Genomic DNA, 12,460 nt, shown 5'->3' on the forward strand with positions numbered 1-12,460 from the left:
TTTTAAATATTAAGCTATGAAAGTTATTGACCCAGATCAAAATGCATAGAAAGGGACATAAGTAGTCTTATTACATTTTGTCACTGGTTTAGGGTCGTTAGTTTGTGTTTATATTGTTTTACAGAGTGTAGGTTGTATGCTAAGCGTGAAGTTGGGCAGCAGCTAGCTCCTCTGCCTTGTGCACTTGGTTTACAGATAAACCGTGCTGCAAGCTTAAACATGGTGTCTGTTTCACCATGTTAACTGTATTTTATTTTGATGTATTGGGGCTGGAGCTGTGTTATCAAAACACCACTGCCAACAACTATTTTTCTGTGTTTTCCTGACAGGTATGTTTGTATTTTTTGTACAGAGAAATGTTGTGTTTTCTTTTCTAAAACATGTGTTAAGCCTTTACATACAAGTGTTATATGTTTTTCCATGTAAAAAATATTAAAACAGGTTTATGGCAATTTATGAGATAAAAAGACGTTGCATATGCAGAGTAAGCATTTGTATAATTTTATTTGTTATACAAATGTATTTTATTTTCTCTACAAAACTATACGATCACCTTGTGAAGACGCTTGCTGACATTCTCCACCACGGGGCTGGAGCTGTGTTGTCATATCACTAGCGCCAGCAACTATTTTTTTGTATTTGCCTTACAGCTGCATACCACAAAATAAATGCTGTGAACCTGATAGAAGTTGTAGCGTAGTATCTTCAGTCTGTTGGAATAGGAACCAGAAGAGAGGCTTACAGAAGCACACAGAGAAGAAACTTAAAGTTGCCACCTTTTTCTTTTGTGGCCACTTGCGCCTTGGCTGGAGAGTGTCATGGTTCCTGCATCTCCTCCCCCTCACTGCTAGTAAAATTCCACTCACCTTCCTCTGACCTGCTCTACCTGCAAGCCCCGCCCACTGCTGCAGCCTGCTCTCCCCACAGCTGCAGCTCATCAGCAATCAACCCGGTATTTAAGACACTCCAGCCCACACACACATTGTCAGATCGTCCTCTGCAGCATGCATGTCTTTCCAGCACTCTCCAAACAGATCACCCGTTGCCGACTCTGCCTGTCCCCGACCTGCTCTCCTCGCCTGACTCCTCGTGAACCTACCTGCCTTCTGTCCCTGACCACGTGCTTAGTTTCGGCATTCCAGAAATCTGACGGATTCCCTGGTAAAGACCTCTCTGCTCTGTTTCGACGATTCTCCTGCCTGATCCCTGCTGGTACTGTTGTTTCCGTGGACGGACATCCCGGTAACCGAACCCCTGCCTGCCCTCGACCACCTCTCCGCTCGATCCCCGACAACGCTCACACACGTGTTGTCGGCTCACGGAGCTACGGGGTTTCCTCGTCACCAGCCACGTTGGGTACAAGCTTCGTGTCTTCGCTTCGTGGGATTCCCAGAGACATTGCTAGGGCTCACAGCTCGAAGAACGAACTCTCAGTCTGTATCCTGTTTTCCATTCGTGTTGGTTATAATAAAAGTTATTACCAACCGCCAGTGAAGTGTACTGTACTGCATCTGGGTCCTCCATACACCCGTTACAGAGAGTGTGGAGGTACTTGTTTCTTCATCAGGACCAGAACTCATTCGCAAGTGCCTGTACTTGTTTCCACTGACAATTGAAAAGATCATTTTTGTTGAAGCTGCCAGCTGGAGCAGTTACTCATAGTTTCTGGGTTAAAAGTATAACAGGCACCAGCAGCATTGTTGAAGAGGGATCAGAAGAGACTGGGACTAATGGTCTCGCATAAATGATGGCAGACACCTCTGAAATCAGAATACAAAGCACTTCGTGGGTCAGGTGGGTACATCTGGTTTGTAGCAACATGGAATAAAGACAGCATATGGATGTGTTGTAAAATGGTTAAAATGATGAATTATGATTAAAAAATATCCATACTACGGCCGGCATGAAGCCTGTGCTGTGTCAGGGACTCCGAGAGGTACATGCGCATTCAACGGTAGTGTCCCACAGATACCATGTGCACTCATGAATACTCTGGGTTTCGCCAATCATGTCCTCCCAGACTCCCCCCATGTGAATTCCCATGTACAGTGTGAAGGAACTTTAGAATGTTGGTTTGGTTCAGGTCATCTTGTCCCATGCCCAGTTCAGAACTGGCTCCAACAAAGTTCATACCTCTGTCTGATCTGAGCTGCTTAGCCTCTCAATGCAAAAAATCTGTGCAGGGCGTTGATGCAACTGGAAGTGTCCATGGACTCTTTAACTTCCACGTGTACAGCTCTGGTACTCATCCATGTAAAAAGTATAGCCCATCACCCATTCTGAGCCGTTCCACCTCTTGTGCGTCTGGTGACAACATTCCAGGGACCAAAAACATCCAAGCCCATGTACGTGAATGGTGGGGATGAGCTCAGACGTTCCGGAGGGAGGTCGGCCATTTTTTGGGTCTCAAGTTTTCCCCTCAGCTTTCAGTATGTGACACAGTGACCAGACCTATCAGTCTCTTGCCAGCAACAATCCACAGGCCAGCAGCCCTGACTGCTCCCTCTGTGAATTGCCGATCTTGATGTTTCACCTTTGTGTGGTAATGATTCACAAGTAATCTTGTGACATGACTTTGATTTGGGAGAATGACTGCATTTTTTTACCTCAGGATTGCATGTCTCAGATGTCCTCCAGTCCATATGAGACCACCGCACATGAAAGGATCAAGATCCGGGATCACACTCGTTCTTGGGACAGCTCTGCTCTCTTGCAGCGCAGCATACTCAACTGGATAGACATCCCTTTGGACAGACTTGAGTATGACCAGCTTTGCCTCTTCCAACTCTTCTGGAGTGCGAGGTTTGTTGCACTGATGTCAGCCTTTGCATGTTACCAAGGAGTCTGACCTTTCGGAACAAACCTGGTGGATCAAGATAGAAACTGCTCTAAGCAGAAATTCCCAGGTGGAGAAGCGCTTGAACCATTCTTAGGTAAGGTTACCCCCACTTATGCAAGTAGCAAGGGTAGTCAGCTGTGGTCTCACATCCACGTCTGTGTCAGGATCCCCTAAATCAAAGGACACATTAAATTCAGGCTGAAGTAGTTTGTGAATGAACTCTGGTAAACCACATGGTGTCAGTGAGTTGTGATGCAGTTACGGACCTGATGGCCAGGTCAGCTGGATTATGGTCTGTAGGCACGTAATGCCACTGATGTGGAGACATTTTCCAGCATATACAGTGGACACGATTGTGCAAGTATACAAAGAATCGCTTGGCGTTGTTTTGGATATATCCAGGGACAACTTCGCTGTCACAATAAAACTTGGAAGCATTCGGTTTATGGTCAAGCTCTTCGAGGATCAGTTCAGTCAATTCAATAGCCATCACAGCTCTGCATAGTTTGAGGCGTGGGATAATGGGTTCTGGTTGAGGAGCTAGCTTTGCCTTACTAAAGAACAAAGCCAATTGTACACTGTCCATCTGTGGTGCTGACCCTCAGGTAAGCTACCGCTCCTATGGCCCAATTCAGAGCATCAAAACAGACACAGCTCAGTGTATGTGGCGTTGGAGAGGGGCTGCTATATGTATGAGTAAGAAAGATGGAGGCTGCTCAAATCCTGTAATGATTTTCTCCATGTTTCCCATTTGATAAACTCAGTGCCCCAATCATGTATGTGATTCAGGTTATATATATTTTTATCCAACATCACTACATGACCATGACCATCATCACTACAATTTGATTGTTATTATTGCTGCAATTATGTTATTATCATTACTACTTTTGTCGTTGCTAATATATTCCTGTGATTAAAAATTATGTCAACACCATGTCTCGTTTGTTTTCTTTTTTCCTGTTAGTTTGATATTGTACTCCTTACTTCACAATGTGATACATGTCACTGCCTCGCATTCAATTTACACATACCCTGCATAATTGTAATAACATCTTGTGCTGGGCTCCATATACTATGTCTTATTTTATTATATTGTCTATATTTGTGTTCTCATGTGTTCTTATGTTTTGTTTTTCATGTTGTATCGGAGCCGATATTCCCTTTGCTGCACACAATTCATAATGTCATTATCTCCATAAACAGATACTGTATCTGCATATGAATGCAGATATATAAATAAAGCAAGCTAACTCAGTGTCAGAGGAAGTTAATGAGTTAAAAGATCGCATTTCAGCCAGTGCATTCCACATCTCTGCGCAGACTGTTTACCTGCAATTAAAAAACAGATTCTGCAAAGCATAGCATGGCTGATATTTGTTTGTAGGGATTATCCACAGGATTCACCGAAAGAGTTTTGTTAACCCTAGATGTTTCCTCTAAATATGTGGTCTCAGAAATAAATCCATACCTATGACAGTGAGGGCGATGCTTCCAGAGGCTAGAATCACTTTATCTGTGGAGCTCCTGTCATAAATCCCCACATGGCACTCATACAGGCCATCATCCTCCATCTGGACCTCAGGAAGCCTGTTGGTATACACATTTAAAAAGATTACAGAGTGTGTATTTTAATTATAATTTTTATTTAACATGTCAGGTACTTGAGATAGACATAGTGGAAAATTTTCACTAGGGTTAATCTAATCATACTGTACCACCCCCTACCATCACTCCCCCACTGACAGAAGGAAGCATGCTACTGGTGAGAATTTTTCCAAAAACTCCTCTGTCTTTCAAATGATATGGATTATTTGGACTTAATGCAACTTGTACAGTAGTGTCTCACCGCACAGTTGACTGGTAGACCAGGTCCTCTCGTCTGTTATTGTCCTCCATATGGGAGTAGCTGGTGTTGTACATGGCATCATAGGTGAAAATCTTCTGCTTGGCACTGCCTCCTTCCATCACCTGAGTGGTAAAATTGTATCACTATCACAGAGTTTGAATAGGTTACAGTAAAATGTGATCATGTAGACATAAATGTAAATATTCTGTGCACATAGCGAAGTAGAGCAATGATTTACCTCTCTCTCACAGGAATAAGGTGACTTACAGATTTTTGTCTTGATTTATTAAAAATAATTTATGTCAGAAATGGGCAAAAAGTCAGTGTAGACCAAGTAGATGCTTATTGGACTAACTCTATATTTAGTATACTGTCACAGAATAAGAGGGTGTGGTACTGCTTCAGATAAAAGAGATAATGTGAAAAAGCCAACGGTAATAATTTACACACTCATTTTCGGAAATGCAAATCAAAACAAATTCAGAATTCCAGGCCCTGTATTGGGGTAAAAATTACTTAATCATGCAAACAAATGATTAGAGAGCAGAATTAATTAAACTGTGTGCATAAATTGTTTTTTTTTTTTTTCATGACACCTCCTGAGTTCTGTGAAATGTTTGCCAGGAGTAGGTGAACATGCTAAACATTGCTTTGTTAGTATTGTAACTGTGAGCATTTTAGTATACTTAAATCAAAGGGTAACTTCTGTGTTTTCCAACCTGGACCCAGTTTTTAAAGTGATTAATGACAAAAACAAGTTTTGAAATTGGGCGAGTATTGAGCAAGCAGCAGAGAAACCCACATTGATTCCCTGCACGCAATTGAACATCGTCAGTTTACATCCATTAAAAGCATCTATTTTTGCTACATACAGGCTCAGTGTGGTGATCTGTGTTTTATGTGGTGTGCTTGGGACTGGTCTGACTGCTTGCCTGCGGTGTGTCTCTTCCTGGACTGCTGTGTTGCAGGGGCTGGACATGGCTTTCTGGTGCTGGAGCTCACGGCACACATCCTCACCTGTTCCTCATCTGCAGTCATCCCTCTGCTGCATGAAAACAGCTTTACTTCTCTTCGGCGCCAAATTGTTTTCCGCCTCACACGTGGTAGATCGGCCGTCTCCTCTGAGATTTCTCTTGTGTGCATTTCTTGCTATTTCTGAACGTAACTTTTGTACTTACTAGTGTTTTCGTGTTTTTTCCAGTGCCTCCCTCCGTTGAGCTCCAGTCCCACACTGCCCAGCCTCTCGCCTCATTGCTCAGTCACTCGCCTCCTCCACCACACCTGACCACACCTCCTCTACCCTCTGCCTCACCAGCCTCACCAACTGCCAGCCTTACCGGTCTCTCCCGCCTCCCCAACACCTGGAACCCCACTTCCCTCCATTCCTCTCCTATCCCCTGGCATTCATTAAACCTCTCCTTTTGTATACCTTTAACCATGGCCGGCTCTACCCAATTTGGTGCCCTAGGCACCCTAACCCTAACCTGCACCTCCGCACCCAATAATGACACATCACGTGCTCACACATAATTTAGGAACATGTCACTGTTTATTTATTTGTAATGTTAATATATATATATATTTTTTCTAGACAGAAAACACTGCGTGAGGGCACCGGTGGGCATAGAAAATTATTATTTTATTATTATTTTCCCTCGAGGCCAAGGGGGACTGGCGGCGTGGCGGCACCCCTCCAGCAGATGGCGCCCTAGACGACCGCCTATATCGCCTATGCCAAGAGCCGACCCTGCCTTTAACTGTCCGTGTAGTCGCTCTTGGGTCCTCCCACTTACACGGTTCAAAACCGTAACATTCAGATTGTTATTCTCAGTGTGTGATACTGTTGTGGAAATGATCCCCACAGAGACAGACTTTTTTTGTTAAATACAATCCTTTTTGTTTTACCAGAAACAGAGCTGAAATTGCCAGCGACTAATACACCAGACACTATAAAAAGAATAATTTTAGCGTACATAGGGCCAGCATACTTTCACATCTAATTGGGAGAATAAAGACTTTAGTTCTACAAAATCAGAGGTAGTGATTCTTGGAACAGTTGAAAGATGAACCAAGATGGTTTCAGTGACTTTTATTTGTGTTTTAAAGTGATAAAATTGTTGTTCAGAGTTTGTTTAAAAATTGCCATTTTGGGTCTGTTTCTTGTCAACAAAATGATCGCACTCTTCAACAAAAAGGTCTGTCTCTTTAGGATTCTTTTCCATAATTATGTCAGACCCATAGAATAACATTGTGAGCCTGTCAGTGGCAAAAACAAGTAATTTAAGTGGACAAAAATTGACAGTTCTCATTTGCCCAGACAGATAACATTGCAGCCTGTGTCATTGTGGTTGGCTGTAGCAGTCTCTCTAAATACTGCACCAGTTTAAAAAACTTGCTGTTCAAATTAGTCACTTAGAAACAAAAACAAGAGTAAATAGGGTCCATGTTGAAAAATGCCAAAGCTACCCTTTAGGTCTTATTTGTACCAACAAAAACCAAATAAGGCACCATTAAGAAGAACACATACAGTACATCTACATTTTAACCAAATCTAACACAAGACCGCAGTTCCTGGCAAAATAGTGCGAAGACAAAACCCACTGAATTGTATGTATTTCCCTCCACTCAGCATACATATTTTCAAAGAGATATTTTGAGGGCAAAAGAAGGAGGGAGTTACATTGACTATAGAGAGAAATTGGTAAGCAGTTGTTATTGGATGAAGTTCACCTGTGTGCTCACCCGAAACCACACAATCTCTCGAAGGTTGCCATCTGTTCGGAAGTTGCATTTGAGCGTGACCGTGTCTCCAATGACAACGGGAGGCAGAGGCTCAATGGAAACAGTTAAATAACCTACCAAAGAGAGAAAGATAGGAGATATTTGGAAATGTCATTACACTCCCCAAGTTTAGCTATGTACTGACATGTTCCTATGGATTTATAAAGCAAACCACAGCCAAAGTGTGACTGGACTTGAGGTATTTTTAGGCTGGTACCAATTTATGATTGTGATAGGTCGAGCAGATGTGTTGTGACATTACAACAGGACTACAACATACACAACAACAGTAACCTCCACTTTACTGCTTGAGCAAGTCAACCAATCCTTTAGAACAGACGGACAGCGGAGAGCACCTGTTGGACAACCTAAAAAAACATGTTCTAACCCAAGCCGTCACATGTTGCTGCTTTGCACCGTACTTTCATGTCAACATATTTCATTGTACGTATCCTTCTGTGTTTGCCCTTTCCATCTTGGGATGGAGCTATCATAATGTCAACAAATGTGTAAGCGTGCAGACTTGGGTTTGGTACATTATTGCATTTATTTACACCATCTTATTTACATGTACTTATTATTCACAGTGATGTTTTGGTATTCTGCATTTGTATAGCATTTTTCTATACAAAGTGCAAACAAATCAAAGCGTTTTCACACTACACATTAACCCATTTACACGCTGGTGGCAAAGGCTACCTTACATGGTGCCACCTGCCTCATACGCATTCACAGTCTGATGGCGCAGCATATGGAGCAATTTGGGGCTCAGTATCTTGCACAAGGATATTTCAACATGTTGACTGGAGGAGTTGGGGATCAAACTGACCCTCCACCTACCTGCCCTGCACTGTTCAGGAAAGCTGCTAGTTCTTTTGGTTGAAAAGGCAGAGAGGAGAAGAAGAGGGAGAGATTGCGGAGGTTCGAGCAGGTTGTGTTAAATTGACTGAGTTGTAATGTTATTTGGACATAAATAAAGGGGGGGGGGGGGGGGGGGGGGGGCTAAGGAAAGGGAAAGAGAGGGGAAAGGAGAGGAGGAGGAAGGAAAGGAAAGGAGGGAATGGGAAAAAGAAGGAAAGAAAAAAAAACTGAGTTTTTATAATCAGAGTCAAGGATCATGGGGACCAAAGGAAACCAAGGGACGATTGTGGACTTAAAGGGAGGCACAGTCCTTGATATTGACTTTTATTTTCTTGTACATTATATTAATACATTTTGTGCAGCCTATAGTGACTCTGTTTGTTGTTCGTTGTTTTGTCTTTTATGTTTGTAACAAAAAGCAAAAAAGTTTTTTAAAAAAAAAAAAGTTATGAGGACAACCCAAAACATGTTATTCCGTCCTTCTCACACAACCACGTCACTTACAAATGCACACAGTGGGATGTTTTGACAACATGAGCACATGTGAAGCAATGCCAAAACGTCAACAAATGCTATGGTGCAGATAGTTAGGATAAGGGGAAGGATAGATGTATTAATAAAAACATCACATTCGGATGAGAAGCAAACACTGACCACTGCATTAAATTTGGGGTTTGTTGGATCCATCCACCACTACCCTCGTCAGCCCTATAGGCACCCTTGCACTCCTTATTTTATGTTGTTACTGGCAGCATTTCAACCTGACGCCATTCTGTGGTGCATCATGCGCTCGTGACAGGTTCTGTACAGCCACATTTTCAAGAGATGCCGGCCATATGCATATCAGGCTGATGTAGCAGGTGCCATTCAGCCATTTAGCAGGGTATAATAATAACAACTCAACTGGTTTCTGAGTGAGAGTGAGGAAGGTCAGAAATAAAGACAAATAAGGAAAGTTCCAAACTGAGATAGGAAAAAGAATTGAAAAAGAGAGCTGTAGCATAAAACTCTACAGGAACAGGTGACACTGTGAGATGTTTTTTTAAATAAGTGTTCACCATTGAGGTCTTTGTTTTGTCTCATGACACATATTGTATTGGATATTTGTGTCATGTTATTGTTGGATCACACAACCTGTCAGGTGGCCTGTTCATGCTATTTATGGGGTGTGTCTCTGCCCTCTGTCATGTCTGAAGAAGGTCTATGGCCCGAAACATCACACGTGTAATTTATTAAATGCTCATGAGAGCATTATCTAGTGAACAGACTTTATTTAATTTTTGCTAACTGTGTGACAGACCTATATCCCTTACTGAATCAAAACATATTTACTGTAACTTTTTAAACCCCAGTGATACATTAAGTCAGCCAGTAATACAGTGAACCAAAGTCTTGTTTTCCAGCCACAAAAAAAAAAAAAAAAGATCACAAATCTGTCAAGCTGAATTCGAGGATATGTGTATAAAAACAATAAAACGTATATTCAAGACATTTAGGATATGTCCATTTGATGGAATGGTGCAGTGTCTTGAATTTTATGCAGTGTAAACAGCTGCAAAGCAGAAAAAGGTCAAAATATCAAAAGGCTCAATAAATTTAGTGCTAGGATGTTGACAGAGTATCAAGATGAACTGGCAAAGAAGGAAGGGAGAACAGAGACGAAAGGGATAGGGAAGACAGTTAGACACATGTGCAACACATCAGGGCTTGGCAGGTGTCAAAATAAAGCAGGAAGTACAAGACAAAGAAACACAAGGGGAACAAAAAAGGCAACTAAACTGACAGAATGAGACATGACACTGCATGGCAGAGCTGCAACAAAATGATACATCCATCCTTCCATTTGCTTCCGCTTATCTGGGTCTGGCTTGCGAGGGCAACAGGCGGATCAGAACATTCCAGAAGTCTCTCTCCCCAGCAACACTTTCCAGCTCGTCTTGGAGGACCCCAAGGCCTTCCCAGGCTCAGACAAGATATGTAATCCCTCCAACGTGTTCTGGGTCTGCCCTGTGGCCTCCTACCAGTAGGTCGTGCCTGAAGGTTATCAGATGCCTGAACCACCTCAACTGACCCCTTTCGACGTGAAGGAGCAGCAGCTCTTCCCCGAGCTCCTCCCCCTATCTCTGAGGCTGAGCCCAGCCACCCTGCAGAGGAAGCTCATTTTGGCTGCTTGTATCCGCAATCCCATTCTTTCTACCCAGACCTCATGACCATAGGTGAGGGATGGAACATAGATGGACTTGTAAATCGAGAGCTTCGCCTTCTGGCTCAACTCCTTCTTCACCACAATGCATCCAACCCACACGCATACTGCAGATGCTACACCAAACCACCTGTCCATCTCACGTAGTCCACCGTTTTCCAGCAGAGAACAAAGGCCTCAGATTTGGAGGTGCTGACTTTCATTCCGACGGCTTCACACTCAACCACAAACCGCCCAACTCCATGCTGAAGGTCATGGTGTGATGAAGCCAACGGAACCACATCATCTGCAAAAAGCAGAGATGCAATTCTGACGTCCCCAAACTGGACCCCTTCCTCCCCCGAGCTGCACCTTGAGATCCTGTCTATGAAAATCACGAACAGAATCAGAGACAAGGGACAACCTGGTGGAGGCCAACACCCACTGGGAACATGTTTAACTTCATGCCAAGTATGCAGACAATCTGCATTGTTCCGAGGTTTGACGATCGGTGGGAGCCTCCTTTCCAGCACCCTGGAGTAAACTTTCCTGGGAAGGCTGAGCAGTGGAGGACACTCTTCTGTCCCTTTTTTAAAAATTGGCACCACCATCCCGGTCTTCCACTCCACAAGCACTGTACCCAACCTTCACATGACATTGAAAAGGCATGTCAGCCAAGACAGCCCAACAATGTCCAGAGCCTTCAGCATCTCAGGGCGAATCTCATCCACACCTGACACCTTGTCACAAAGAAGCTTTGTCACTACCTCAGCGACCTCTGCCAGAGCTATGGATGAAGAATCTCCCCGAGTCTTCAGACTGTGCCACAAAGTGTTCCCTCCACCACTCAACAATATCTTCAGTCCAGGTTAGCAGTTCTCCTCCCCTGCTGAGCAAAGCTTGAGACAATCCCTGCTTTCCCTTCTGGAGACATCTCATGGTTGAGTCAGAACTTCCTTGAGGCGGACCAAAAGTCCTTCTCTATGGCCTCCCCAAACTCCTCCCACACCTGAGTTTTAGCTTTTGTGACCACCTCTCTTCACCCAAGTGTCCAAGACATATGGCCGCAGATCAGATGATATGACCACAACGTTGATCATTGTTCTTTGGCTGAGGGAGCTCTGGTACCAAGTACACTTATGAACATCCCTATGCTCAAACAATGTGTTCGTTTGGACAGAAGTAGCACAGAAGTCCAATAACAAAATACCTATCGGGTTCAGATCGGGCATGCCGTTACTCCAAATCACACCCCTGTTGAAGTCCCCCAGGAGAATAATGGAGTCCCAAGTTAGCACACTTTCCAGGATACCGCCCAGAGACTCCAAGAAAGCTAGGTACTCTGAACCGTTGGTGCATAAGCACAAACAACGGGCAGAGATCTCCTCTTACCGACTTGCAGCCCCATTGAGGCAACCCTATCGTTCCCAAGGAGAACTTCAACATAGCGGCAAGCAGCCGGGGACTTGTAAGTATCCCCACACCCGCCCTGGGCAACTCCGGAAAAGGAGAAAGTCCAGCCCCTCTCCACAGGTACAGTTCCAGTGCTAGAGCTGTAAGTGGAGGCGTGCTGAATTTCATCTAGCTCAGGCATGTCAAACTGGTCCACAGGGGGGGCCGGTGTGGCTGCAGGTTTTGTTTCCAACCAAGTAGCAGCACACCAGACTTGACTCATTTAATCAACTGATCTCCGTCTTCAGACAGTTGATTGGTCAAACTGTGTGCTCTTGGTTGGTTGGCACAAAAACCTGCAGCCACACCGGCCCCCCTGTGGACCAGTTTGACAAGCCTGTTCTAGCTGGTACCGCTCCACCTCCCACACAAGCTCCGGCTTGTTCCCCGCCAGAGAGGTGATGTTCCATGTCCCCAAAGCTGGCCTACAAAGCCAGGGTTCAGCATGCCCTGGGCCCCGCCCCTGTCTGCTGCCCAGCACACAATGCACCCGGCC

At 44.1% G+C, this 12,460-nt stretch overlaps 1 protein-coding gene across 1 annotated transcript in view; it reads right to left on the bottom strand.

Moving 5' to 3' along the window:
• LOC121947533 (immunoglobulin superfamily member 21-like) overlaps positions 1 to 12,106 on the bottom strand; it is a 45,077-nt gene extending 32,971 nt beyond the window's left edge. Inside the window, exons 1-6 of the mRNA XM_042492616.1 lie at positions 11,905 to 12,106; positions 11,723 to 11,854; positions 10,664 to 10,897; positions 7,431 to 7,543; positions 4,689 to 4,810; positions 4,311 to 4,429 (exon numbers count right to left, since the gene is read on the bottom strand). Coding sequence (XP_042348550.1) covers positions 4,311 to 4,429; positions 4,689 to 4,810; positions 7,431 to 7,543; positions 10,664 to 10,897; positions 11,723 to 11,854; positions 11,905 to 12,106 — 922 coding nt within the window. The remainder of the gene's footprint in view (positions 1 to 4,310; positions 4,430 to 4,688; positions 4,811 to 7,430; positions 7,544 to 10,663; positions 10,898 to 11,722; positions 11,855 to 11,904) is intronic.
• Positions 12,107 to 12,460: the final 354 nt, after the last annotated feature.

This window comes from Plectropomus leopardus, chromosome 8 (genome assembly GCF_008729295.1).
Source record: "Plectropomus leopardus isolate mb chromosome 8, YSFRI_Pleo_2.0, whole genome shotgun sequence".
NCBI classification, from domain to species: domain Eukaryota; kingdom Metazoa; phylum Chordata; class Actinopteri; order Perciformes; family Serranidae; genus Plectropomus; species Plectropomus leopardus.